At 41.7% G+C, this 27,896-nt stretch overlaps 4 protein-coding genes across 4 annotated transcripts; 2 read left to right on the top strand and 2 right to left on the bottom strand.

Moving 5' to 3' along the window:
- Nucleotides 1-1,366: 1,366 nt before the first annotated feature.
- On the bottom strand, nt 1,367-7,052 carry nrn1lb (neuritin 1-like b). Its single transcript, XM_070965726.1, has 3 exons — nt 6,838-7,052; nt 4,635-4,782; nt 1,367-3,300 (listed from the first exon to the last, which is right to left on the bottom strand). The coding sequence occupies exons 1-3, from the start codon at nt 6,890-6,892 to the stop codon at nt 2,997-2,999; spliced, it is 507 nt and encodes a 168-aa protein (XP_070821827.1). The 5' UTR covers nt 6,893-7,052; the 3' UTR covers nt 1,367-2,996.
- A 2,614-nt stretch (nt 7,053-9,666) lies between these two features.
- Nucleotides 9,667-13,060, bottom strand: thap11 (THAP domain containing 11). The gene has a single exon (XM_070969674.1). The coding sequence runs from the start codon at nt 12,717-12,719 to the stop codon at nt 11,883-11,885; it is 837 nt and encodes a 278-aa protein (XP_070825775.1). The 5' UTR covers nt 12,720-13,060; the 3' UTR covers nt 9,667-11,882.
- A 2,205-nt stretch (nt 13,061-15,265) lies between these two features.
- On the top strand, nt 15,266-22,161 carry gfod2 (glucose-fructose oxidoreductase domain containing 2). Its single transcript, XM_070967548.1, has 3 exons — nt 15,266-15,351; nt 16,812-17,191; nt 18,542-22,161. The coding sequence occupies exons 2-3, from the start codon at nt 16,939-16,941 to the stop codon at nt 19,441-19,443; spliced, it is 1,155 nt and encodes a 384-aa protein (XP_070823649.1). The 5' UTR covers nt 15,266-15,351; nt 16,812-16,938; the 3' UTR covers nt 19,444-22,161.
- A 1,211-nt stretch (nt 22,162-23,372) lies between these two features.
- LOC139334571 (uncharacterized) lies at nt 23,373-27,189 on the top strand. The gene is made up of 3 exons (XM_070967543.1): nt 23,373-23,783; nt 24,267-24,686; nt 26,713-27,189. The coding sequence occupies exons 1-3, from the start codon at nt 23,543-23,545 to the stop codon at nt 27,051-27,053; spliced, it is 1,002 nt and encodes a 333-aa protein (XP_070823644.1). The 5' UTR covers nt 23,373-23,542; the 3' UTR covers nt 27,054-27,189.
- The last annotated feature ends 707 nt before the right edge of the window (nt 27,190-27,896 follow it).

Raw genomic sequence — 27,896 nt, 5'->3', positions numbered from 1 at the left:
ATAATCCCATCCATGATTTATGTTACACACCATCTGTCGTAAAGCATTGGTCAAAACCCCATGAATGCTGTTTTACATCTCACTGACTTTCAGCTGGCAAGAAGAGAAAAATGCTGTATTTTAAACATTTGAACATCTGGACACAGAATGTGAAGGCTTTGGGGCATCTTAAAACGATTTCATGGTGATGTCGCAGATTTTCTCAAGTGAAATACGGGACAAAGAGAGATTAGAGTGAGCAGACACACTGAGGTGTTCTGGGGACAGTTCAAAGACTTTATCCTCCAGGCATGCTGCACTGTTTTAAGAAGAATCTCAGGAGTTCACTTACAAAAGAAAAGAAAGAGGACTTTTCCATTTTCAATGAAGTTACACGTGTAAAACTGTGGAGTTGTACTATTAGTACTATTGTTAGTTATACTACAAAAGGATGCTGAGGTTGGACCATCAAAAATAAGATTTGAAGAAAGTCAGAGCGGTTTTTTAATGAAATTTAAAATGAGCTTTTTTGGCAGAAAAAAATACATCACAGAAAAATAACGCAATTGTAATATATATATTTATATAACTGTTTAGCCTGACAGTCAGACTGAGATGCACTGATCTAAAGACCTGGAACCATCCATCCATGTCTATAGCTGACTATCCCTTTCGGGGTTGTGGGGGGGCTGGAGTCCATCCCAGCTGTCATTGGGCGAAAGGCGGGGTACACTCTGAACCGGTTTCCCGTCGATTGCAGGGCAACATTTATAGACAGACAACCATTCACGCTCACACTCACACCTAAGGACAATTTTCAGAGTCACCAAGTAACCTTGGTTAAGAACAGGAACCAAGGAAGAACATGCAAACGTCACACAGAAAGGCCCTGCCCAACCCGGGGATCGAACCGGCGACCTTCTTGCTGTGAGGCACGCCCACTACCTGCTGCTCCACCGTGCCGCGACCTGGAAACAAGCTAATATTTAATTAGCTGCATTAGTATGTTATCTTCAATATCTTATTATCTTTGGGAAAAGGTAGAAAAACACTTTAAGTAAAAGCTGGCAGCAAAAGTTTTTGGACATTTTCAGTGACAGGCACACTTCTTTTAGATTCTTCCTCAAAGTACACAAACACCTTCATATTTGTTTATATTTCATGGTCAATATAATCACTCTGAGGTTCAGTCAGATGTGAATTCCCTCTCTGTCCTCGGTGACCTGCCATGCTGTGTGCAGACTGTCTGCAGTATTGAAAATCATGTAGTCTCTTAGCAAAAAGCAGACAAAGCCAAAGACTTTTTCACATGCAGTCTGACTCATTTCAGATCAAAAATGCTCTCAGGTAGCACAGTCATGTGGAAACTGCAACAAGAATCAACTGTAGAGGTTTAAACCTGGGAAGTGTATGAAACAGCACTATTCAAATCAGCTGTCAAACCAGTGAACTTTCGGTCGCACAGGCTGCATGGTGGTGACCTGACATTTAATCAGTGTAACACATGAATCTTTAAGCAGAAGCAGAATATAAAGCAGGATGCTCAATTCAGTATGCTGCAGTAATGAAGTTATTACCTCTGACCTTCAGCTGTCACACTTGCCCACATCACAATCAAGTCACACTTCACAACACCGCTGACATGGCAACACACCACACAACCAATCACCATTCACTTCCCATGTATAGTATTCATCCTTCACACAAAAACTGTTTTCAAGGGTTTCGAGGGGCAACCTGCTACAGAGATACATGAGATTAATCTACTCACCATTCTGCTGTTATGAAACTACTTAAGAGCATTAAGATTACACACACACGCACGCACATGCACGCACACATGCACACAGGTGACACAAAAGCCCATGCCTTCAAGAAAAGTAATAGCTGTGATTTAAGGAGAATGACTCTGCATTGTGTATGTCAGCATACCTTTAATTTAAGTACTTGTTGGGTCAAAAATTAGAGTGAATCAAAGACACATGCACCACTCCATGCTGCTGATAAAAAAGTATAATTCAAATAACCACAAAAACAGAAAATATTACACCAAATATATTGGTGATGTGAAAACCAGTGAATAAAACACAGTGTGTGGTTGCATAACAGGGCTCGCTCAGTTTCAGAGAAAAATTCTACAACATAAAGTAACATTACAGCAAGTGTTCATGTTTTAAGGATGAAACCTGGGGAATTCCCTCTTCCCACCACTGGCCGATGTGTTTTATTGAGATGTGCATGCTTTGCTTTGTGTTCCTTTGAACTGCCCAATGAGGGTGTTTTAGCGTAAGCAGCAGTTCGGAATAGAAAAAGCTTAACATATAGCTGCTTAAAAGGACTGGAAAACCACTGATAGGGGTCACATGAAATGACACAGTTTTAAATGCTTCCAAACAGAAATCTAATTTTCTGACGTTAAACCAGTCATACAGCGTGATGAATTAACCTTGCTGCTCAAAAACACTGGTTTGCACCCTGTAATAACACTCACCCCTGCATCACCTTGATTGGATCACAAGCAGATCTGGACACCTGACATTAAAACGTCTCTCAAAATCTCCTTTGTCCTAAAAATCATGTGGTATGACTGCAGTAGTGCTAAAAAATAAAGTATTTACAATAAATATTAGTTCATGGCTGAGATTTCTTTTCAGCGAAGTGGAGAGTCTTTCCTTCTCTCCCTACATTAACAGTTTGTCTCTCCAGCCTATAAAAGTATGACCATGTGCATAATCACAAACACTTCTGCAGCACAATAACTGTTGTAGAATCCACTTATCTTGATATTTGTTTAATGCTTAAATTGATGCACCACCTTGTCCACATAAGAAACACTGAACAAAAAGTTTCATTTAGATCCAGTTATTGAAATCCTTGTTTTAGGATCGGCTTGTAATCATGAAGAGCCTGACTTGTGAGGAGGGTTAACCTCTTGTGTTTGGATCGTACGGGGCGCAGGACTCTGACGGCCAGCTGTCATCACTCTGATCAAAAGACTTAGATGTTAGATGGGTGAACTAACTCCTGAGCAGAAGTAGCAGGATGCTGCATACAGGGAACACCAGAGTGGCGAGGGTGGGGCTGTGCTTGCATGTTTGTCCTTTCAGTGTTTCCTGGTTGGTCTGGTCGGAGGTGGGAGGGCTCTGGGGTGGAGGCACAGTGCTGGGCGGCAGGGTGGTGCGGCTGGCACACATGTCGTAGAGGTTCCCAGAAAACTGCGTCTTCCTGGACTCTTGTCTTAGAGACTCCCAGACAGCTGCTGCCTCTCCGGGACATCTGTCCAGAGCTGAGTTGGCACAAACGTGAAATGCATTCCAGGACCTTCAAGGAACCAAGACATCAGTGTGAAATGTAGAAATGTAATACAATGCACCGTTCACCAGGACAGGAAGTAGAAAGTAAACTACAGTAATACAGTGATGCGAATTTTGCTTTTCCTGAGTGGTTTAACCCCTCATGTTGCTACAGTGATGCACAGGGGTAATGCAGGACCCCATGACATCACAGATGGGTGTGGTTACAGGTGCAACAAAGCATACATTTGACCACATGCACCAGAGACAGACTTGAGAGAGGACAGCAAAACAATGCATTCCAGCCTGGTGTTAAACGACTCTTTAAAGATGAGATTTTTAACTTTTCAGCCCTCGTTTATTTGAGTTACAAGTAACTTTGAACAATACTGGTCCCAGAGGGCCATTTGTGGGCAGTTAACATGCTGCATCTACTCTGGTATGAATGATTGATTGACAAGTTTTCCCCCTACTGCATCTGGAAACCACACTTACGACACTGAAATACTCTGAGCCAAAACAATGAAGTTGTGGGCCACAAAAACAGAACAATGAGTTCAAAGACTCTCTCTCTGCTGATGTCAGCACTGAGTTTAGCTTCTTAGCATGCTAACATTCGCTAATAAGCACAAAACAGAGGGTACTGTACAGCTGAGCCTGCTGTGGATGTTTCTAGATTTGCAGTTATTTAACATTGGCTGTAGATAAAGATGACGGCATGACAGCTCCACGGAAGTGAAGCCAAAACATCTCTATCGCCCCCTGGTGGATGGCTGCAGTGTAGGTCATAAAATCCTCCACATTAGCAGATTGGACATGAGCTAAACTAAGTTCAACAACTTTTTTTTCAAAGATGGTTTCTGTCATTTTAGGTTTGGTTTAAATTAGTTATTTGATACTATAAAAAGGGTGTGTGACAGCTGACATTGATTCAGAGTTGAGTCAGACAGGTGTATGAGCTGGACCTCGCTAAAGTGGCTCCTCCATCACTACTGCACTACTGGAAGTGGAGACACATCGTCAATGTTTCTATACAGTCTGTGGCATTTTGTCACAAAAATGATCAAAATCCATTCAATAGCTATTGTGATATTTCACTAAAAATGTCAACTCCATGGTGGTACTAGAGGAAAAGTCAGGGGGAGTGTCTGTGCACAAGGTTGTGGAAATCATTCCAACGGCAGTTGAAATATCTCAGTCTGGACTGAAAGGTGGACTGACTGACTTCCACCCCTAACAGGGCTAACACGGCTATTCATTAGAGCAGCTTTAAGGATTATAACCTTTACAATTTGAGACAAGACACACACACACACACACACACACACACACACACACACACACACACACACACACACACACCTGCAGATTGCATCAATGTCCTGGGTGTTCTGGTCTTTTTGTGTTTCCACCAAACTGTCTCCAAGTGTGAGTAAACACTGAGCAAAACTCTTGTAGATGGAACCACATGAAACAGGAATTGCAGCTCCAAAGCACACAGGGGCCAAGCCTAGTAGAGAGGAAAAGACAAGAGAAAAATATATTTGAAGACTATATCAAGGTCATTTTATCAAAACTGATATAAATACATGTGTTTTGGGGACATTGGGGATGAAAGAGAGAAATAAAATCACTAGATTTTTTGGGTTGGGGATTTCATCTTGTGGAGTGAAACACAATGTTAATATGTTTATCGAGACATGATCCATTCAGTGCTTCAATGGCTCAAACAAATACAGAAATATGTTGTATTCCGTTCATCTGGAGGGATTATACACCCGCAGAGCCAAATTCCGTATGAGCTGTTTGAGCGCATTGATCAGCTCATACACAACACATCCATCCGTGATTGCTTTGAGTTTCCACTGAAAAGGGTAATACAGTTTAACTGGAAAGAGGACTTTTGTCATTTGTACATTAATCCACTCAGTGCATGAGGGTATGGAGGTAGATCTCTTTCTGAAGACATCTATGGACAAATCCAGTTGTCAACAGCCTTAGGTAAGTTGATCTTGGGTCAACGATGCACTAGCCATACAGGTGAACAATATGTGACTGTTGAACACCTCACTCCACTCCAGTCTACTCCTATATCAGCTTCCTCTCCTCTGGTTTCAGGCTTTCCTCAAGATTTTGGGTCCTGGCTGCAGGATTTTGCTCCCATTCAGCCACAAGGACATTAATGAGGTCAAACGCTGATATTGGGTGATCAGATTTGGCTTGTTCAGTTTGTGTTTGATCCAACACCTGTAAACAGGGTTTCTATGTGCTCGTTGTACACTCGCTTTGCATGCCTCAAACTACTGGCACAAGATTGGAAGCACAGTATTTTCAATCATTTCACAGCATTAAAGGTACAATGTGTAACTGACCAGAGTTACCACCAGAGTTACTGCTCACTGTACTCTTTGCTGTAGCTGTCCATGGCTGTAACTGCTAGCTACTCAGTTCAGTTAGGTCAGAGTGCTGTCGCCTCTTGAGGTACAAAGTGGTATTACAAGACAGACTAGCTAGTTAGCATGCTAGCCTTAGAAGATATCTCTGCGACACAATATGTACATGTCTTTGACAGAACATCAGAACGGTTACTTCTTCACATTGTGCTGAATTTTTTTTTTTAAACTAAAACCATATCGTACACATTGCACCTTTAATATTTCCTTTGATTGCTGTGAAAGAATCAAGCTCAAAACATGAAAAACAGCCCCCAATTTAAAGATGACAGGGTGTCCACATACTTCTGTACATACTTGTAGTTTGTTAGCGGTGGTTATCTTCAAGTCTTTAAGTGATGTTTCCAATTATTTTCAAGGTTTGCCATCTGTCTCCTGTCTATGCCTCAGAGAGACTGTCATGTCCAGCTGTGATTCAGCTTTTGCTGTCCTGGTTGTCCTGTATGAGTTTATTAATCACGTATGAATACACATTGGTTTTTTGTTTGTTTGTTTGTTGTTGTTGTTGGGTTTTTTTTGGGGGGGGGGGGGTTGCTGTTTTATTTCTCTTTAGAACATTTCCATGTGAGCAGTTGTCATTGTAAATCTCACAACCACAAGTGTTTCATTTAATGGCAAGTGTTGTTAATCCTGCACAGAGTATTACTGAAAAAGTCAAACAAACGCCCAAATACATGATGTTTTACACCAAATGAATGCACACACACACACACACACACACACACACACACACACACACACACACACACACACACACACAGGAGGAGAGAGACTGTCAGAACACGCGGGGACAGTGAGCATTTCATTTAGATAAGTGCATTTGTAAAACCTTCCTCTCCTCAGTTTCAGAACAGGCTACATGGGATCTCCTTTATCAGGCATCTTAACTACTTTGGACTTTTTCTGACAAACCTACTGAAATTCAACCTGAGTTTCTGTCTCAGTCCAGTTTGAGACATATGTGCAGAAACAGACACATGAGGGAAAACTGCTGAACCAGTAAGAGTGCACAAAACTGGACAGGCAAAAACAAACTCAGCACTGACAAACTTATTCCAGTCGACATAAACGCACAAACACAACACACACATTAATTAATGAAACATCCTTACCGAGGCAGAGAGCGATGGGCAGCAGTATCGTCGCCATGGCTGGTAGGGACTTCATTGTTTGTCCCACCTCTGAAAGAGAGGCTCTGATGTGAAGCTCCCACTGACTGTAAATCCAAAGAGTATGAAGTTGATGCTTTAAAACGTGATGTGTCCTGCTGTCCGTTGGGAATTCGTCAGATTGCTAAACTACAGCAATGCACAGAGGCACAACCCGGCTGGATTAACAGTGAAAGGGGCCGATGCATTGCGGAGAGTAAGAGGATGCTCTGCGTGAGTGTGTGCACGCACGCATGTGTGTGCGTGTGTGTGTGTCTGTGTACATGTGCACCAGGGAGGGGCACAAGGCGAGAGCCATAGAGGGCTTGGAAGCAGCAAACCAATGACAGCATCACAACACAGAACACTGGATTAGAGTAGTCTCATTTCCGGTCTTTAGTATTTAGAGCATTTATTTGAAACACAAATAAATCATATACAGTATAATAATGAGCTGCACACTCAGGCACCATCTCTGCCTTGTTCATACACATCTATCTGCTGCAAATGCACAGTTTCACCTTTGAAGGAGTGTGTAACAAATGATCATATAAAAGAACATGATCAGAAGTGTGAGGATTTTTTTTTTTTTTTCATTTCGACAGATGGATGATGTCCCAGAGAGGATAAGAGAATCCAGCTCACCTGGGAGTCCAACGTTGCCTCAGTGTGCCCTCTGGGAATAGTAGCAACTCATGTGAAAATCCTCTACAGCTATGTGGGTCATAAAGGCTTATAGAGGAACACTGTGATGTGTTAAATTGTCTTAAATAAAGATTGGACAGCGACAAATGACACATGCAGACTCTGATTTTAGATGGCCGACTGTAAACCATCTACCTTATTCCAAACCCCTACTTGCATCTGTCTTACATCCCCTTCCTCTTTCCCCTCAGCCTCCAAATCCCCTGTTACACCCCCCAGATGGCTCACACTCTGTGCATTAGTGTAAGTCCTGGTTCACATCTGTATACTGACACAGGAGAAATGGTAACCCATTGTTAATCTGCAGCTTAAAACAGCCATTAAATGCAGAATAATCTGCCTGACTCTGAAGCTACTGTCACAAATCAATACATCATGGGGGCTACTTTGGCAGCAACTCCAATTGTGAGTCTGTATCTGAATTAACTCAACAAATATGTTTTGTTTTTTTTTAATTCTCACTTTGCAGATGTGCTCAGGATCAATCAAGCTAGATGAGAAAAGTCATTCCGCAAAGAGATATTTCAGCTTTCAGGGCTTTTCTACTTGTTAAATGTCGACCCTTAGTTCCAATTAAGATAAAATTTAATGCTATGTGTACCTCCAAAATTGTGTCAAATGCTTGGGGAAGGCCCTTTCCTAATTAATCCACAAAGTTAGATCCATAAGGAGATGGTTTTCCCAGTCTGAAGTGGAAGAACTTGACTGGTCTGCACAGAGCCCTGCACAGAACCCCGTCCATCACCTATCACATGAACTGGAACAGCGACTGTGAGCCAGGCCTCATCATCCAACATCTGTGGCTGACCTGATGCTCTTTTGGCTGAATAGAGCGAATCTCTGCGTTCAAGATCCAAAATGTCAAGGAAAGACTTCACAGACAAGTCAAGGCTGTCAGAGCAACAAATTAATGTACATGATTAGAATAAGACATTCATCAATCGCTTATGGGTGTAATGCTACAATGTCCACATACTTTTGGCAATGCAGCGCAAATCACCATACAAATGTAATGTCTTTGGCACTCTGAAGGAGGTGATCCAGGTGTTGTCGTACCTCGTGTTTCCACTGCACATGTAGTTCAAAGTAGGACCTGGTGGGTTACAGTGGTTACAGTGCAACTGATTTCAATGACAAAAACAAGATCAAAACACACGTCTTGCAGCATAATGAACCTTTCTGCCCTCCTGACGTATGCTCAATTTGCTACACAGTCACATTTTCACCAAAATATTCCTCAATATTACTGCTTCCATCTCAGCCCTTATGCACCATCCTCTCCAGTTCACAAGCAGACGTGTTTACTGGTTTCTGCATGTTTGAGTGCATACATTTTATATGAATATATATATGAATATGAACTTTTTATACTTGCTAACAAAAGAAGGCAAATTTTGTAATTGTTAAATGTTGTTAAACAGCTGTACAAGAACTCTGCCTAAATTAAATACTAACCAACTGTCAAAATCTATATCAAAATCTAAGATCTTAAGTGAAATGAAACACAAGTACTCGCAGCAGACAAACACCAGAGCAGCAAATGAAAGAGGAGAATTGTGTAGAGTCTTCTGCAGCCTCTCTACTGACACATGGATGCCCATTGATGCTCCTGAGCCATGCACAGTGAGCTGAAAAAGATCACATAAACACCCACACTTTTTCACACCACCTTATATACTGTGATGTCGAACACTGGACCACGTGTTGGGTACACTGTTTTACTTCATTCACATTACATAATTACTCTCTAACAATGAGTCAGTCTGACAGAAGCTATTGTTTGGCCTGAATGTAAAGACAGTTGTAGTAAATGGCAGCAGCCATAGAAAAAGGAGTTGTGTAAGATTGATCGACAGCTCTGGATTAAGGCATTATGCAACACTGTTGGGAGTAAAAAAATAAATCCAGATGAGATTAGGATCTGGATCCTCGCTCTCCAATGCTGTCTATCCATTCATCCGCTTCTCTCTCTTTTTCTCTGTTTCATGTAACAGCATTATCACAGTAGGTGTTCAAAATTACACATTTTAAATAGACGGGTTGAATGAGTGCATTGCAGCTTTACATTCACATTGAGACGTTTGACATTTCAGTTGTTTAATAAGAGTAACAATTAAGGAAATCACCATCCAAGCTGCCGACAGACAGACAGACAAAGCATATTAGGCCATATAGACACAAGCTAAACCTCCTCTCCTCAAGCTTCTATCCCGTCGCCATCTAGAGGGTGAAAATCCTGCTGCAACATCTGTTCTGCCAAAAACAATTTTACACTTCTGGTTTCTACTGTGTGTGATATCTGTGTCAACCTGTGTCAGAGTCAAGTAAATAACCAAGAATCCATCATTTTTACTGTGCTCAAACTGTGCGGCACTGAAACGATCATGCTGAAATGTTTAGTCAAGATCAGAGAATTATTTGCTTAATTTTATTAGTTTAATATGATTTATGAAATAAAAATAGCAAACCTGCTGGTCATGGTTTCCCAAATGTAACCAATTGCTTGTATTAAAGATACCACTTCATCTTGTAAAGGTCACTTTGCATTAGTTTTAGACATTTTATGGTCTTAACAATTAATGAATCCAGCATTTAATAACTGAAGAAATCCGTAATGAAAATAACCCTAAATTGAAATCTGAACAGGAATATCAGTGTCTCCTGAGTTTTGCCATTCGTGTTACCGAGAGAAACTCCAAGTGCAAGTAATATTTCAAAGAATGATTCAGAAGAAACAGCTAAAATGATGGGTTGCACACCACATCATATCGATCGTATTTGTCTTAATAAGGCAACACTTGTTCAGGATGCTCTCCAAACACTGACAGGAGTAAAGCTTTAAGCACCAGGCGGCCCAAAGGTAAATGAAACAGGGCAGCAATACTGAGATTTGATGCTCGAGTTAATGTTTCTTTCCCATCACAAGTCTTTAGGATTGACGACTGAATATCATACAAATTTTATTTCATTTTCCACAAAAGAGCTAAAAAAAAAAAATACTCCTGATATCTGACAACAGAGCTTAAGTCACTAGAAATTTGTGTCTCTTAAATATTCCTAATTCCTAACAGTAAAATTCCTAAAATAAAAAGTCCAAACAAGAGCTTGTGACAGATAACTACAGCCCAGATATGCTGAGCCACAACGCTTCAACACAAAGGTAAAAAAAACAATACAAAAACTCACAGCCTGTTTCAACTTTGTTACTGTGACACTGAACAACATCAGGACACATTTCTTGAGTTGAGAAATGATTCAGCCTGAATCAGCACTATTTCAAAATGAAATTTACTTCAAAGTGAGAGCAGAGCTGTCAGACAAAGTTCATGAATCAGAAATGTATGTGACATCCTGGAGCATAAAACACTGATGAACAGGACAGAAAGATGCAGCCACTCGACGTCTGTGTGGAGGACGATCTGACCATAAACTCACAACTCATTCACGAATCACACTGAAAAAAGCAGGCGCTGTTTCACACAGCAACCTTGTGGGCAGACAGACATGTTCAAGTTGCATAAAGTATCTTGACCAAATGGTTTTCTTTGCGCTTCTCTTAAGATTTCCAAATACAACGATGGACAAATGTAACTTAATGCATGTCTTCAAGAAAAATCCCTTTATGGCACTACTACTTTTGAGTGCCCCTTCAGTTCCTTGAAGTCACGTATGTCTTCAGCATCAGAAATAAACGAAAACAACTGAAGGTACTACAGGCAACTCAGATAAAATCATGGTAGAGTTTCAACTCATTGGCTAACACCATAAGTGTGCCAAGAATAGTGTTGCGTTCACAAAAATATGTACTTTACATTACCTCTGCAAATCTACTGGGAGATGTTTCTCATAATAACCTCCTGATATAAATGCCCAGGCAAGGAAATAAAAACGTTGTCAGAAAAATCTTAAGAAGCAAAACTCTCGATGCAATTAGGCAGTTTGGAGCATCTTGCTCATCTGTCTTCCCATCAGTCTGGTTATAAATGTGGCGAGTCTGTGCAAACTGTGACTCTCGGTTGAATGAATAACACGTGTATTATTGACCTTGGTTGGGCTGCAGGCCAACAGTGGACTGTGCATGTTTCTAAGTAATTAGATGTTATTAATATACGCTACATAAACTAGCCAGCCAACTTTTTTTTTTACACCAGGCCTACGAAAAATCTGTTCTACTTGTTGAAAATAAATTGTCATCGCTCGTAGTTTTATACAAAATAGGGCTGGAACTGCTGTTTTCAAACACCTCGGTGTCATCTCTGGTAGTCTCAGTCTTTTCACGGGTCGTCTCCAGTGATGTTCACCCATCAGATTTTCTTCCGGACGCTAAAAGCCACCACCGAGTTTCCATAGAGAAGCCGGTCCCGCTCCCGCACCTCCTCCTGCAACTTGGCCTCGGCCACCCGGAGCTGGCGGATGGTCGCCTTCATCTCCTTCATTTTCACCTCCATCAGTGCGATGATGTCTCGCTGCTCGTTCAGTTTCCGCAGCAGCTCGGCGGACGTGGTGCCGGTGGTCAGCGAGTACGAGTGGTCCAGCGGGCTGCTAGTCACACTGACATACTGCACGGGCGGCTGGTGCAGGGCGGACGCGGTTTCGACCGATGAGTCGTCGGCGGTCAAGTCGTCGGCGGTGCCGATCGGCGCAGTGTAACAAGTCCCCTCTGACTGGGCGGGCAGCCGTGCCGTACCCAGGTACTCCCCGTTTTGGCCTATCTGAACCACGGTGATGCTGTCGTCGCTAGCCTCGCCGCCAGCGTTGCCCTCGGCTCCCTCTGCCGTGCTGCCCAGGACGCTGGCGAGGACAATCCCGGAGGTCGCTGCAGCGGCGGGGGCAGGAACCGCCGCGGACACTTTCCTGCCTCTGCCCCGCCGACTCCTGCGCTCATTCACCCCCCGCAGAGGAAAGAGGGACGGTACTCGGATGCTGTAGGTCTTCCTCCCGCCGGCGAAATGTACGCTGCACACCCGGTGTCCTGTGGTGGGCTGGAAGGTGCTGAAGCAGCCGCTGACCCCGGCCCGGGAGATGTTCCTCAGCCACAGCTCCCTCAGCGTGGTGTCTTTGGGAAATGTGTAGAAGCGCAGGTCCCGGTCCCGGTGCGAGTTGTTGTAGCAACCAGGGACACAGCAGGTGAACCCGGGCATGTTTACCTCAACGTCGAGGCTAAAAACCCCGTCTTCGAATTAAGTTTAGGTTATTTTATTGTTGTTTCTTTATTCTATGCGTTGTTAAAAAGCTCAGTGGCCTGCAAGCGGAACTACACGTCCCACAACGCTAACGACTTCCTGTTTATTTTTCACCCAAAGTGAGCCGCTCTTCTTCGTACGACGACTGAATCCACCCGACTTTATCCGGATTCAAAGCATACGGAGCTTGAAATTGTGCTGAATTCGAGGCTGATATTTTATTTTCGGTGGTAAATGTCTTGTTTTGTTCTTCGCAGTGTTATCAAGCCAACCGTCCTCCATTGAGAACTAAAAGTCCCACAATGCCTTGCACTTCCTGTCCAAGTCCGTTAGTGAACTACCGCCCCTGGTGGTCAGTATTCGGTAACGCACTGCTGAGCTCAGCCGAGAGATGTAGGCTTGTGTGTTGTTTCCATATCCACATCTCTTTTTTATTTAGTTATGATACAGATGCAGAAAACAATGTCAGCATGTAGAAAAACAATTATAGATTAGAATATTTTCCATGTGTAATAAAAAAGCTCAGCATACCCACACAGGTATTTTAAGAAGAAAATTCTAAAGGCAATCAAAAATTTAATAGTATGTTGTTGTACTACTCAGTACTTACACCTTATACACTATGAGCCTACATGAGGGATGTATATCTTGTAATACCAAAAAGTGTAGTTTTAATCTTGGAAATATCCAATCAATAAAACAAATGCTATTATTAAAATAGCCTGATTCAGTCAAATTAAAGATAGAATTTGCTAGTTTTATTTCATCTCAAGGATCCATGGAGGGTGAAATTCAAAGTGACAGAATGTTAATAGGTTTAAAAGGAAATATTTACTCTTGTTTCATTTGAATCCAATCTAGTCATTGGACTATGCCTTCTAAAACATCATTGTCCAGCCATGACTGTCTGCATGTTGTAGTAATCTTTATCGGCCACCTGATGGCCATGTAGATTCCTCCTGTGTGAGTCTGTGGTGGCAACCTCAGGGAACAACCAGCCCCAAGTAACCTATGGAGGATATTTTTGTCCAGTGGATATATCCATGAAGTTGCATGGTCGACGATATCCTCCCTCTGTGCACCTGTGATTTTTTCTATCATCCTCACACCACTACTCCTCTTGTCATCCAGCTATACTCTACTGATTCACATGCCAAACACTTATCTGTACACAGCAGACACATCTGTAGTTTGAAGTACAGATTACATTCTGACACACCCTTAACCAAAATATGTAAAGTTTTAAGTCTTTATGCAACAGAAAACAGACTTATATTCTGAAATAATAAAATATAAAATAACAAAAGATAATTTATGCAACTGCTGCTGCAGTGCTGTTTTCTTAAATATTCCCTGCTATCAGATGACAGTAATGGAGACAAAGGAGTTCAGGAGTAGAACTAGACTGTATGCTGAAAAAAGACAGACACTGAAATATGTTTGGCTCCTCTTTGAATGTAACACTGTAAAGAAATGTGGGAGCATTCTTGGGGTTTGTTGCAACAAGTCTGTGTGAGCAGAGAGGGCAGGCACAAAGTTTCATTGGGCCAGGCCTCATGGTGCTGACAGTCTCAGGCACTGAAGTCCTCATCTGTTACACTGGGGTTTGGTAAATTCGAAATCTCTTTGAAGAATTCATCATCTTTCAGCATGTTGTTTAGATTCTTAAAATCAGGTTTTAAATACTCTCAGAGAAAGCTCCAATCTGCTTCACAGTTTCCTCAGAGTCCATCTGTGAAGACGTAGCTTATGGGTTTTACAAACTGAGACCCAGAAAAGAACACAGAAACTTAAGTGGAGCAGATTCTTCTACTGAGTAAATATCTCATGACAAACATTGCATTCCAAGCAACATATGGTGACAGTGTACACACAATAAAAAATTAAGTCCAACTCTCATTAAAATTGTGGATTTTTTGTATGATGCACGCCTCTAATTCTTCTTCTTCTTCTTCTTCTTCTTCCGAAATATCATCGAAAGGCACTGGAAACGCCATAAATCTGTATGTGTGTGTAGAATAATACAGAAACCATGATAGGTTTAAATGTATTTTTTAAGTAACCTTAACAATTGTACCCCACAATATTCCAAAAGTTAACTTGCAGAAATCAATGCAAACAATAAAAGAAATTAAACAAAACAAACAAACAAACAAAAAAAAAACAGCTGTCTTCAAATCGTAGATTTACTTTTTTAGAAGGAGCTCTGTGCGGGTGAAGTCACAGGTTGATTCACACACACTGAATCATGGGAAAACACGGTGCCCGTCCAATGCGCGCGCTTACTCCAGGTCAACCTAACTTATGTGAGTTCATCCAAATTGTTTTTAGCGACCTACGTTTTGTCTACAAAATAACATGTTTCACCAGAACAGCTTTACGAGCGTGAGATGGGAGCCCTGTTTTCTCGTCTAGCTCGAGGCGTGTTTGTCTCGTTGCTCTTCCGCCGGTGACCCATCTCCAGCCTCTGTTAGTGTCTCTGGACCTCCCCATAGTCCTGTCGTCGCTGCTGAAGTTACCATTAGCAACTGGGCAGCGCCCGGCAGAGCACCTACAACCGCTGTCGATGGTGTCCTGGCTAATCCTTAAGGTAGCTAATGTTACATTTCACTCTGGGTTGTTTTATATCAACTTTAAAGACCGTTACAGTAATTGAATGTTGATATTAACTCTCGAAAGTAGCTACATGTGTCGGGAGCTCTTGAGTTGTCTTTGCGGCTGTCTGGCCGGCTAGCTGAGCGTGCTAGCTAACGTTATCACTAACCTAGTCTAACTAGCTTAGTGACCGGTGTGAACCTCAGCTATGCGGAGCACATATGTCTATGTTAGTTGAAGTAGTGGACACTTTCCGCTAGTTTGTGGTATCGTGAAAAGTATGCCTAATGCCCGTCCAGTATCGATTTCGGCAACGACAATTTCGAGTGGCATGGGGGCTTTGTTATCTGACCAGCCGACAGCAGCACAGCCGCACGGCTTGGTTACTCTCCAGTGGTATCTGAGGCTTAATCTGTCGTCAGCCTGGTAATTGTATGTTTGTTTGGACATGGTGTTTGAGCCCTGGGGTGATACAGCGTGAAAAGGTGAGAGTTTCTTTTTCAACGGTGACACAGGTGATGCAGGTGCACAGGCACACAGTCTGTTGCTGTAACATTACAGTCATGGCCGCGGGGAGGCACAGTGTCAGACCCTGCCAGCGGCAAACGTGATACCTTCGGCCATGTATACGTATTCATAATTTTACAAATGGGCAAACCATTTGTTGTTTGTGCACAGGCTCATGAGAGCTATCGCAAATAAACCTGCTCATCCCACTCTCTTTTTCAAAACCAATGATTAGTTTGGGCAGGTGCCCCCACCACAAGAGCCAACTCTAACAAGTACATAGAGGACTGAAAGCCACAGAACAGATAGAGGTCCAAGATAGACTAGACTAACACCAGAGGCATGTGGAGAGCTGGGAGTGCTTCAGGTGAGCTGAACAAGTAGTATATAGTGAAGGATCAGTGTTATTTAATATAATTAGACCAACTGATGGTAAGTTCGGTGTGCAAGTCGTTGTACATAAGTGCCACTAAATAAGTCTTGAACCTGGTTAAAGCCTAGCAGAGACATAAATTGCACTTGCTTCACAGGTAGAGATGACGTTGACTTTCAGTGGGTGTGGATCATCTGACGAATGGCATGCTAACTATGTAGCAGGACACAATGCAAGTCGCTGTCAGAGACTGCTGATAAGAAAAACTAGTTTGACCTCTGTCAGACATGTTTGTCCTGTCTGTTGGCACAGTCACTAAAGCTGGGACATGAATGGATAATAAAGACATTGTACTATGCATTATTGTCTGTGGTTCTGTTTGTTAAATCCTGCATTACAGTAAGTTCAGATGATTTGCTGATGAACACTTAATGCTTTTACATGCATGGTCATTATTGTTTACCTTACGTTTAAACATTATATGGAAACGGCATAAAATGACATTTAAAAAATGTGTGATATTTGATTTTGTTAATGTCCTCTGGCTTCAATAGTCTATTCTTTTATTTTTCCAGGTTCAGAAAGCTCTCCTTGATTTCCAGAAGCAGTAAAGGCCTTGACAGACAAGTGACTCGCAGTCTGTTGGGATGTTAGTGAGGCTGGTCATGGTTAACACGTAAAGTTGCAGTGAGTGGCACTGCCATGTTGCCAGGAGTCGGTGTATTTGGCACAGGGAGCACAGCCCGAGTGCTGGTCCCGTTGTTGAAAGCCGAGGGCTTTGAGGTTCATGCACTTTGGGGGCGAAGTGAAGAGGAAGCGTGCTGCTTGGCAAAAGAGCTTGGTATCCCATTTCACACCAGCCGATCTGATGACGTCCTGCTGCACCAGGATGTCGACCTTGTTTGCATCTATATTCCCCCCTCAATGACGAGGCAGATTGCAGTTAAAGCGCTGGGTAAGATGAGCCTCCATACAGCAGTCACTCCATCAAAGCCATGAAAAATACAGCATTGCTATAAAAATGAATATTAGTGGATTTTATCAGCTGTTTTTCATTTTCTTTTACATATCATAATTCTGAATTTTTGGGTTTATGTGAATGATAGCACTCACATAAGATCAGTTTTCTTCCTAAACACCAGGTTCAGCTCCTGCACTGTATTTGCATCCGAGTCATACAAATGTGATCTAAACCAGCTGGGTGTGGCAGGTCAGCCCTGGAGCAGACTTTTCTGTGACTATAATGACAATACTCCCCAAAAGATCCATACAATGAACATGGCTGCATTCTCACTGTAACATATTTTTCAGGGTTTATGCTTGAAATGTGATTAATGGTGGTCATAGCCATGACCACAGGGAATGTTATAATTTGCGGGGGAAAACCCCAAAACAAAACTTGCAGACAAAAATGTAACATTTCCCACATCTCACATCTGCTAGTGACACATCAAAGCAAAAATAGTCAACGCGTTGTCGTATCAGAGGAGAGTAGATCTATAAAGTTAACTTACAGTATCTGATGGAATTCCTGAGCGTTGACCTCAGCTTCCTGTTTTAGTTGCAACTTCCTGAGTGTGTCCTCGCTAAAGGACTTGTCCACAGCACTACCTCCAAGGGGAACTGAAGGCTGCTGATCTCCATCTATGAAAACTATGTACATCCTCTGTGTTATCACATGGAGTGTCAGGAGAATGTTGTCTTTTTGTTTATTCATACCAAAGTCCAGGAGCTGGGCAGTAATGCCATCTAAGGCAATCAACTCCACAGTGAGCCTGAGCACGGAGACACCAAGTCTGCTCTACACCTTCAAATCATATTTAATAAACACTCAGTTGCCATTTTAATGGCACATCCAGTTAAGACAGTCTAATGTGACAAATATACTGTAAATCCTGCCTATTTTTTCAATGTTTTAGAGGCATTGAATACACTTTATGGTAGTTTTCGAGGCTGCAGGTTAGTTTATGATGCTGTTGAAATGTATTGAGTTATTCTGTAAAATCTTGTTTGTCCTCGTAGATATAAGTGGAGGAACAACTGAATATATGTAAAACAATTTATTATACTATTTAATGGCAGATTAAGAACCATAGCTAGTGAAAACTGCTCATCATGCAGAACAAAAGAGATTAATTTGGAATGAAACAATTATATCACTGTAAACGTTTACGTGAGTCGGAGATTTGCAAGATTGTATCTTGTAAATGTAAAATTCCAGAACTCTCACTGCGTTAACATCAGATGGTTGAATTCAGTTTTATCTAAATGAAAAAAACCTTGACCTTTGCCCCTCTCTCTGCAGGTATTGGTAAGAATGTGGTGTGTGAGAAAGCTGCAACTGCTGTGGATTCATTCAAGATGGTGACTGCTGCCAGGTACTACCCCCAGCTGCTCAGCATTATGGGTAATACTCTGCGCTTCCTGCCAGCTTTTGTTGCTATGCGCCAGCTGCTGGTGGAGGGATATGTTGGCGAAATGCAGGTGTGTGACGTCCGAGTCTATGGCCCCAGCCTCCTGGATAAGTCGTACGGCTGGACGTGCGAGGAGCTGATGGGAGGAGGCGGGCTGCACACTGTTGGCTCCACCATCATTGACCTTTTAAGTTATCTAACTGGCGCACGAGCCCACCGTGTTCATGGCTTACTACGGACCTTTGTACAACAAAACGGATTAATCCGAGGCATCCGCCGTGTCACCAGCGATGACTTCTGTTTCTTCCAAATGTTGATGGGTGGAACTGGGTCAAGCTCCGGGGGTGTGTGCTGCACTGTGACCCTGAACTTCAACATGCCAGGGTCATTTGTACACGAGGTCATGGTGGTTGGATCCACCGGGAGACTGGTTGCCAGGGGGACAGAACTCTATGGTCAACGCAATGGGAGTAAAAGTGAGGAGCTGTTGCTAGGAGACAGTGGGTGGGTGGGACCAGAGGTGACAGAGATGCCCCTGCCTCACCTGCGGGGGCTGAGCTCCATGGTAAAAGCACTGAGACAGTCTTTTCAGGCTCACGAGGAGCGCAGGTTGTGGGCGCCAGGACCAGTTGCCATGGCACCAACATTTGAGGATGGTCTGTATGTGCAAACGGTGGTTGAGGCGGTGAAACGGTCCAGCTGTAGTGGAGAATGGGAGTGTGTTGAGATCATGAGTCAAGAGCCAGATCCGAATCACAACCTGTGTGAGGCTCTGCAGAGGAATAAGAACTGAATGTGTTTATACTCCCAGTCCAACCACTACATGTGTCAAAACGAACTGGCCTCTGAATATGTTTCCTTTAAATCAGCTGCTGAGGCAGTTTACATGACCCATGACTACTTTTTTGCATTTTCACATTTTGAGAAAACGGAAGTGTGTGTGTGCCCTCACAGCTCCATTACTCTGATTCTCAACAGAACATTTTATAGTCATAGTAAAATCAAAATCTACCTGTGCCCCTTTGACACATTTATTTCCTGTACCACGCCAAAAAGTACACAGTCTTTATTCTTACTGAAGCTTGAAGTCATGAGTTTCCTGCTAAATATGGTTGATATACGTCATGTGCCAGCAAGGCACCACACCTGTGTTAAACAGTGGCAAAGAGCAAAATTACTTGAGTCAAAAAACAGACCTTTCACTGGATGTCTGACCATTGCATTAATGCTCATTTTAAGCAGCCTGTCTCGATAGATTTCTGTATTTTAAGAAAAATGTAGGTTGTTGTATCTTACTGATAATCAGATATATATAAATAAAATAAGCTCATACCGCATATTTGCCATTGAACAAGAGCACAGCTCTTCCTGAGCTGAAAATTTTCTCTTTTAGCAGTTTTTTTTGTGTTAAGTTAATGTTGAGTTTGCAGGAGTTGGATATTAGGATACACCAATAATGGCTGAGAGGGCAAATTAATACACAAACATATACTTTCTTCTGATGACCCAGTTTTGGGTTATGACCAATTGTTCAGACCCATGACATTTTTATACATTATCAGTTCATAAATTATCACTTGATTAATAGTTGGGTGCTTCACAAATTGTCCAAGCACTGAATTCAGTAATTTGGCTCAGATTAAAAACCAACCGTAAATGTAAACTCCAGTGGACAAAACATTTTAATCTCTATCGTATATGACATTTGGATGTTGATGTATTTTGTTGTTAATTTATTCCCAAAACCAAAAGCACCTTATTCTGAAAGGAAGCGTTTACCTCAGACATGAATGTGAATGTCAAAGCATGAGGATGATTTGACTAACAAAATACTTTGACTGTTCGCAGCGTGGTGACTGGCAGAATTCAAGTGTTGTTTCAGAATGAGAATGATGGAGCGGTGCAGAGTTTAGTTTGACTTGTTTGATTTTTTTTGAATGTGTAATAATAAGCATACATTTAAAAAGTGGAAGAGTTTGCAAGAGGGGTTTGTAGGTTTTAATGTTATGGCATGCTACGGCAAACATAAATTACCAGGGATTGAGTAAAATAAGCTATGTAGAAAATTTATATTTGTGGCATCGCCCCTCAAATTTCCTAGACATCTTAGATCTCTGTTGTTTTTTGTCATTTCGTTTGAGTGTTACTCACACCCTGGTGGCTGCAAAATAAGTTTGTAGTTTTGTTCTTCACAGAGAGCAGTTGCAGTGAGCTTGAATTCATAGTGGGGTTTTTATTCATATGTTGGGTAAATGTTTGCATATGGACCCATACAAGGACAGAGGTGAAGTAGATTATGCCTCAGAGGGGGATTTCTAGGGATGTTTGGTGCCTGTTTTCCACTTTGAAAACTTGCCAGTCGTGATTAATTTAGTTGAAACTGACTGTGAAGTAGGAAACTACCATTTTTTAACAGCCACCTGTCAAGCTCACACAGGGTGAAGCTTAAAGGATAAATTTTAAGTGGAAAATCACATGAAATCTTATGTTAAGAAACAGGCTTGTTCAAGAAAGTTCAGATGAATTACCTTTTATTGTTAAAGTGATATAGTTTTAAATATTGACTGTAAAATGTGTGTCAAAGGTTTGTTTACATGTGCTAGCCATTGAAGTAATTTAATATGTTTTTACAATTTTTTTTTTTTTTTTTCATGCAAACTATGCATTTAAAATGATTACAGCTGTTTGAATCCAGAGAGTGGGGCCACCATCATCCTGAAACCTTACTGATCTTTTCATTGAGCAGAACCACTGGATTTGACGTGTGTGAGAGAATAAATGTGTGCCTCTGTAACGTGGTCAGACCAAGAGAAGGAAGTGTTAAAACAGTTTATGGTTGCTGTAGTCACTCACTGCATCTCAGTACTGCTGAATATCCTAAATAATATCGGGCCTCACCGCTCCTGATGCTGAGGTAGGAGGTGCTGCAGACGGAAGCAGTGTACAGGTTTGATTGGATTGGTCTGTTCCCTTCTTAGACCCATGCAGAATCTGCAGATAAGGATACATAGATGTAACATGCTTACCTCACGCTTTCCCAACAGTGCTTTACAGAAACAATACATCAAGTTTACAGTCTTTGTAAAACACATCACATTTGCCTGCAGGATGCTCCATAACCCACCACTGTTGAAATACATTCCAAATGAGTTTTTTCACCCAGATGTTTTTGTTTTGTTGTTTGCACTGATAAAATGCCACATATTTAATATGCAGTGTGATGCTTGTACTAGCTAGCTCACTGCAAATTAACATTTATCTGTATAAGGAAGACTGTTTGTATTTATTTATGTCTTGGTGTGGAGAAAGTTTCCCATTGTTTATTCTGTTCAGTGTTTGTGTTTTCAGCCTGTGAATTTCTGTCTAAAGCTGTAATATTTAAATGGTTTAGATTTAGTGTTGTTTTAATTGATAATATGGCTTTCTGAACACAATGTGTTGCATTTGCGTTGGGAAACTGTTCTGTTCATCCTCCTCACAGACATTTCCTTTAATAAATACAGTTGTATTCATTCACTGTCTGGTCAGACTTCACTTTGATTCTGTTAAAGCTGAGCTGAATATTGCAGTAATACTGTTCACACCATTTTTACATCTTTAACATAATCCAGTGTTTTGTAAATCAAATATTTCTGCTGAGGCCAGTTGTCTTAGTGCTCTAGACTGAGCTAATCTTTACCTGTAGCCAGACTGAATAATCTTTCAAATATCTTAACTGCATGATGCAATATCACATCATGTCATCTTCGGCATTTCCATAGAGTCATCATTTCTCCATGCAAGCATTGTGCTGTATTCACGTGGGGATTACAGAATCAACCTGCTGAGAAGACATTTTAATGGATAACTTAGCTGTGCCCGATCTCAAAGTACAGGTTTGTCATTCTGTGGTTTTTGACTAACTACACCTAGCTTAAGCTAGTGAGGTGTACCTAATTAAACAATTTGTTGAGAGACTAATACAATTAAATAAGTGATTTAAAAAAAAACAAACAAACAAAAAAACACCTGTTCGTGTAACACAAAGCAATTCAACAGGCACCACAAACATCATCCTCCAAGATCATAAAGATGAATGAACACCTCTCTAAAACAGTCTAACCTTTATGAAGGTAGGATTTACTGCAGGACGGTTGTGTTGGACAGCATTCATTTTATATAGTGAGGTGTTCCTAATACACTGCCAGCTGAGTGTAAATTCATTCATTCATTCTGTTCTAAAAACGGTCCAGTACTATATATAATCTTAATTTGTATAATATCTACATTAGATTACATAGCTATTGCAATTTAAAACATTGCTAGGATGCTTGATACGTTCACGTACTGTTGGTTGAAATTTGTTTTTCATGCACAACCATAAATATAGGTGTAGACAATCTACATGTTCAAATACTACATTCAGAGCTAAACTTCTGGTGACCGATATCAGTGTCCGAATTTGGATATATTCTGTTAAGTGTTTTATAATTTTGCATTTGTGGACGGAGAAAATGTAAAATATTTTCTGATAATTTTATTAAAATAGGTTGACACATATTGTTTTCTAATGGGCCATAGTGAGAGGAGCTCTAATTAACGTTTTATTTCATTGTCCGTCACTAAGGCCATACAGATGTGCACGTTATAATACAGGAACCAATATCTGTTAATGAAATAAGAGTTTCGTAAGTCAGCCCAAGCATTTAGCCCGCCATGGATGTGACGTACCGCGGCGGTAATGCATTATGGGTTAAAACGAAACACATACACACACACAGTGGACCGCTGCTAAAGCTAATGCTACTGCTAGTAAGCAAGCAAGAGCTACCGAACATAGTAAATTACATTATCTGTCACAGCTGCAGTGCGGGCTGTGAGATGGACCGCTGAGCCCGTAGACCACGACAGACATGGTCCGGAGAAAAAGCATAGTTTGGGGCTTTTTCAAAACGATCGACGCAGAGTCGGCCCAGTGCTTGCTCTGCATGGATTATCAGGTGAAACAAGGCACCACCACGAACATGCTGAGACATCTACGAACCAAACATCCCACAGAGATTGTCAAGAAATTAAAAGGTCGCGTACCCGAAACTACATCCATCAGCGGCGGTCAGGGAGAGATGAAGACCGACAGTGAGCAGTTCTGCTTCGGTATGGTTATTTAAATATCTTAACTGAGCAACCCAGCCACCGTTTGTTATTGTTTACTCTTGTGCGTTTTCCACTGAAACGACACTGCGTTTTCTACACTCACTTGTGTCCAATGTGCATCAAATATAATATGCCACACGACGAACAAATGTCAGTGTAGCAGTTTCTATTATCTATTACACCACCTGCTTTATTATCGCTTTGCCGTGGCTTGTACGTTAATGTTGATCAGGTTGTGTTAAATTAAACCAGTCAATCAAAGGTGAATGTCTGTCCATAGAGGACATTGATTTTGTAAATATTTGAATCTAATGCAGCAACATGTTTCAAATAAGTTGGGACAGGAGCAACTTAAGACTGGGAAAGTTGTGTAATACTCCAAAAACACCTGTTTGGAACATTCCACAGGTAAACAGGTTCATTGGTAACAGGTGATAGTATCATGTTTGTACCCATAACTGTAACTTTGTTTTCCTCTTTTAGTGGAAGTTGCACTGGAGGATGGAGACTCTGACACCCCTACCACAGGGAATGATGCTGACTTTAATGTGGCTGTTAATGGCATCCTGGAAGCAGCACAAAGAGGTTCAGCAAAACAAGTTACACATGAAGAGGCGAGTGATGGCCGCCCCGTAAGACGGAGACGGAGCTTGATTTGGAGGCACTATGACCACTTGGACAGTTTGGCGGCTGCTCGTTGCCGTATTTGCATGAAGAAGTTACAATGCTTTGAAAGTGGCAGCACCAGCAATCTGCATCGGCACATGTCAAAGAGACACCCAGAGGTGTTCTCTCGGCTAGCTGCCGATGGGCAGAACCCACCGCCATCCCACTCTTCACAGGTCTCAAATGTTAGGGGTGACACCTCGACACCACCAGAGACAGAGAGGAGGCCGTTTCCAGGTAATGTTTAAAGGATCACTGCTGTTTGTGTATGAATAACAGAGGAAGACAAATGTTAACTGTGAAGTATTTAAATAATGTGTTATATCGATGGGGGGGGGGGCTGTGCGAACTTGAAATGCGAGGCCCTGCTCTTTGACATGGATGCGCAATTGCGCATGCATGGCAGTCACACAGACAGAGCTATTCTTGTTCTACTGCATGCACATAATCCTCTGCAATGCGTTTTTATCATGTAGAATAATACAGCATAATCATACACATAGTCTCAGCTATGACTTTTTCCTATTTATTTTAAAGGGGGGAAAATCAACCGTGCAACAAGTGGCTTCACATCAAGTCAGCTCAGTCACTTTATTTTTGGCATCTCGACATTTTAAATAGCTAGGTTAGGACACTTTTCATTCATAATATATGTTCATTTTCATCACAACTATACACAGCACTGACTGTACTGTAACTCTAACAAAGACGGACTCACCATGCATAAATTGCACAGAAACTGATCATGTCAGAGTCACTTTCCTTGCCTTCTTGGCAGCAAACTCAGCAATAAGATCTGTATAATCCAGTTTGGATGCAATGTCCTTTTCAACTGATAGCAGGGCAAGCCTGCACAGTCTGTCCTGTGACATGGAGTTGCGCAAATAGTTTTTAATTAGTTTCATCTTTGAAAAGCTTTGCTCGCCCGATGCCACCATTACTGGAAAAGTCAATAGGATCCTGAGTGCAATCTCACAGTTAGGGAAAGTTCCTTCAATCCCTTTGAGGTATCAAAGTGTTTTAAATGTTGTAGTTGCTCCCTTTGGGATTATCTCTCGAAGTATCCTCATCTCCGTGAAGAAGTCCAGTGCATCCTGAGATTCGGACGTGCTCAGACGTGCTTCAGTGAGGCCTAATGACATCACGACAATAAAAAACCTGCTTATTTTTATTGATTTGTTTTTTATTTATTTTTTGTTTTCAATGTGACCTTGACAGAGAGAGACAAAATCATAACTAATGTCTTTACTTAAAAAAAAAAAGAAGCAGGATTGCAGGGGGCCCCCTAGTGGCGTGAGGCCCCGTGCGGTTGCACAGTTCGCACGGTCCATGCGACGGCTCTGACCTTACCTCCTCGGTTCCCTGTAACAGCCTGTGGACTGATTTTTACGTAAAGGACTCGGGACGAGGGGTGTGATGTTGGGTGTGATGTTATGTGCCCTGCCCCTCTTTTACAGCACCAACACTGTGCAGCACTTGCTAACATTACCTTAAAAATGGAGTCTGCTAACGTCAACAAACAACCACCAAACACAGTCCAACTCAAAGTCCAAAGTCAAAGCTAACATTACTACAAAGCTAATGTAACTGCTAGCTAGCTAGCTAACGTAGCAAAATATTTTTGAAAGGATAATGTCAGCTGGCTGTTAAATTGGCTTGCTTGCAGTTTGCAAATTATTTATCCAACCAACTAATGAAGTAAACAGAAGCAAACAACGTGAGATCCATATAGCGCAGCTAAATTACAGCTAGCTGATTAACCATAGCGTGTTTGCTCGAGGAGCAATGCTGGGCAGGGTTGGCTAATAGCTAACTGTAACCTAAGATAAGCTTAAGTCAGCCAGATATCTGTGCTAAGCGGCATGGATCTCACGTTTTTTTGCTTCGTAAGGTTAGCTGCTAAAGTTAAAGTAATTTGCAAACGGCAAACTAGTTTTTATAATGGAGCCAATGGTCCAAATAAAATAATGGCAACATTATTCTAAATATGATTGTCATTTAGTGTAACAGCCCAGGTGTCATTATCAACGAGGGTTTTCTGAATGTTGCAGATAAACTCTCAAGTCCTTACATTGCCATTTGATTTTCCCCAGTGATTTTAATAAAGTTGGTATATTAGCAAACATAATCACCTAATGTATGTGGAGTGGATTAATTAGCTTCATGTTTATAGTAAATAAATAGTTATTTGAAGTGTTCTTACCTACTGTATCCAAGACTAATGAGACTAAACATGTGGGCTTCTCTTCCTCTTGTCTTCAAGATGAGTTTAAAGCTTCAAGAGGGTTTGCAAGAGAAAAGCGTGTGTTAAGGACAGAGCGGGAGCTGATAGACTCACTGAGGAGGGCGCAGAGGGAGGAGGCACGGGCTCTGGAGCAGCAGAGGGAGCTGCTGGAGAAGCTGCGCGCGGTGGATGCCAGGGCCGCAGCTGCAGAGAGGGAGCAAATTGAGTCATTGAGGAAAGTGCAGCTGGAGGAGGCCAAACAGTTGAGTAGACAGAAAGAAGAGCTGCAGGAGGAAAAGGCAGAACTGCAGAAGAAATGGAAAGAGCTTCAGCAGGAAAGAGAAAAGCTTTACAGAGAACAGCAAGCCTCGTCCTTCTGATAGGACAGGACTGTGTTGTTGCTGTTCTCACCAATTTCAGGTTTTCTGTACATGCTTTGGACTAATTCAAACACAAGATGATGTAAAAATGTGAACTCATCTTTAAGTAAACTATATTTAGCAAAAAATCAATGAACAGTTGGTTTTCTCTCTGTTACAGTGCGTTACACTGCTTTATGGTGTCTTAAATATTCCCTCTTCTGCCCACTGTGTCCTGTGTCATTGCGGGATGTCCTGACATCACTGTGGCATCAGATGAATAGAAATTTGATCCAGGACAAACTTCTCCCTCCCCACTCACCCTGCATTCACTCATAGCTTTATATTTGTGTCATAGAGTAAAAATAGATGCATTTCTTCTCACTCTTCACATCTGCAGTATGGGATCAGGCTGTTTGCACAAGTTATAGTAAGTTAATCTTGTCATTCAAATGTGTAAATTGGCAATTAAATAGATATCCTGCCCTTAGAAACTAAGCCATCGGAGGCTGTCATATACATACAACTACATACAAATACGTACTGATTCATGTTTTCTACCTTTCTTTTATCTACTACTATGCCCCATGTTGTCACTAGTGAGTGGTGTGATTATGAAGCTTAATTGGCCTTCAGACTTGAATTGTGTCCCTTGTAATAAATCTAATACCAATACTTCATTATCAAACAGGAAGAAGACCCAGGGTTTCACACACTTAGGTGATGTGTTTTTAAGATCACTGATTTGGCAGGTTAATCTAGCCCTAATTGAAAGAATGTGAATGTGTCAACACCACTTAGGTAATTAGATATCTGTAAACTGGGGGTACTTCACAATAAGATCACTTCTGGCCAGTGAATGGC

Source organism: Chaetodon trifascialis, chromosome 1, assembly GCF_039877785.1.
Source record: "Chaetodon trifascialis isolate fChaTrf1 chromosome 1, fChaTrf1.hap1, whole genome shotgun sequence".
Lineage (NCBI taxonomy): Eukaryota > Metazoa > Chordata > Actinopteri > Chaetodontiformes > Chaetodontidae > Chaetodon > Chaetodon trifascialis.
This window is presented reverse-complemented; position numbering and strand designations above follow the sequence as displayed.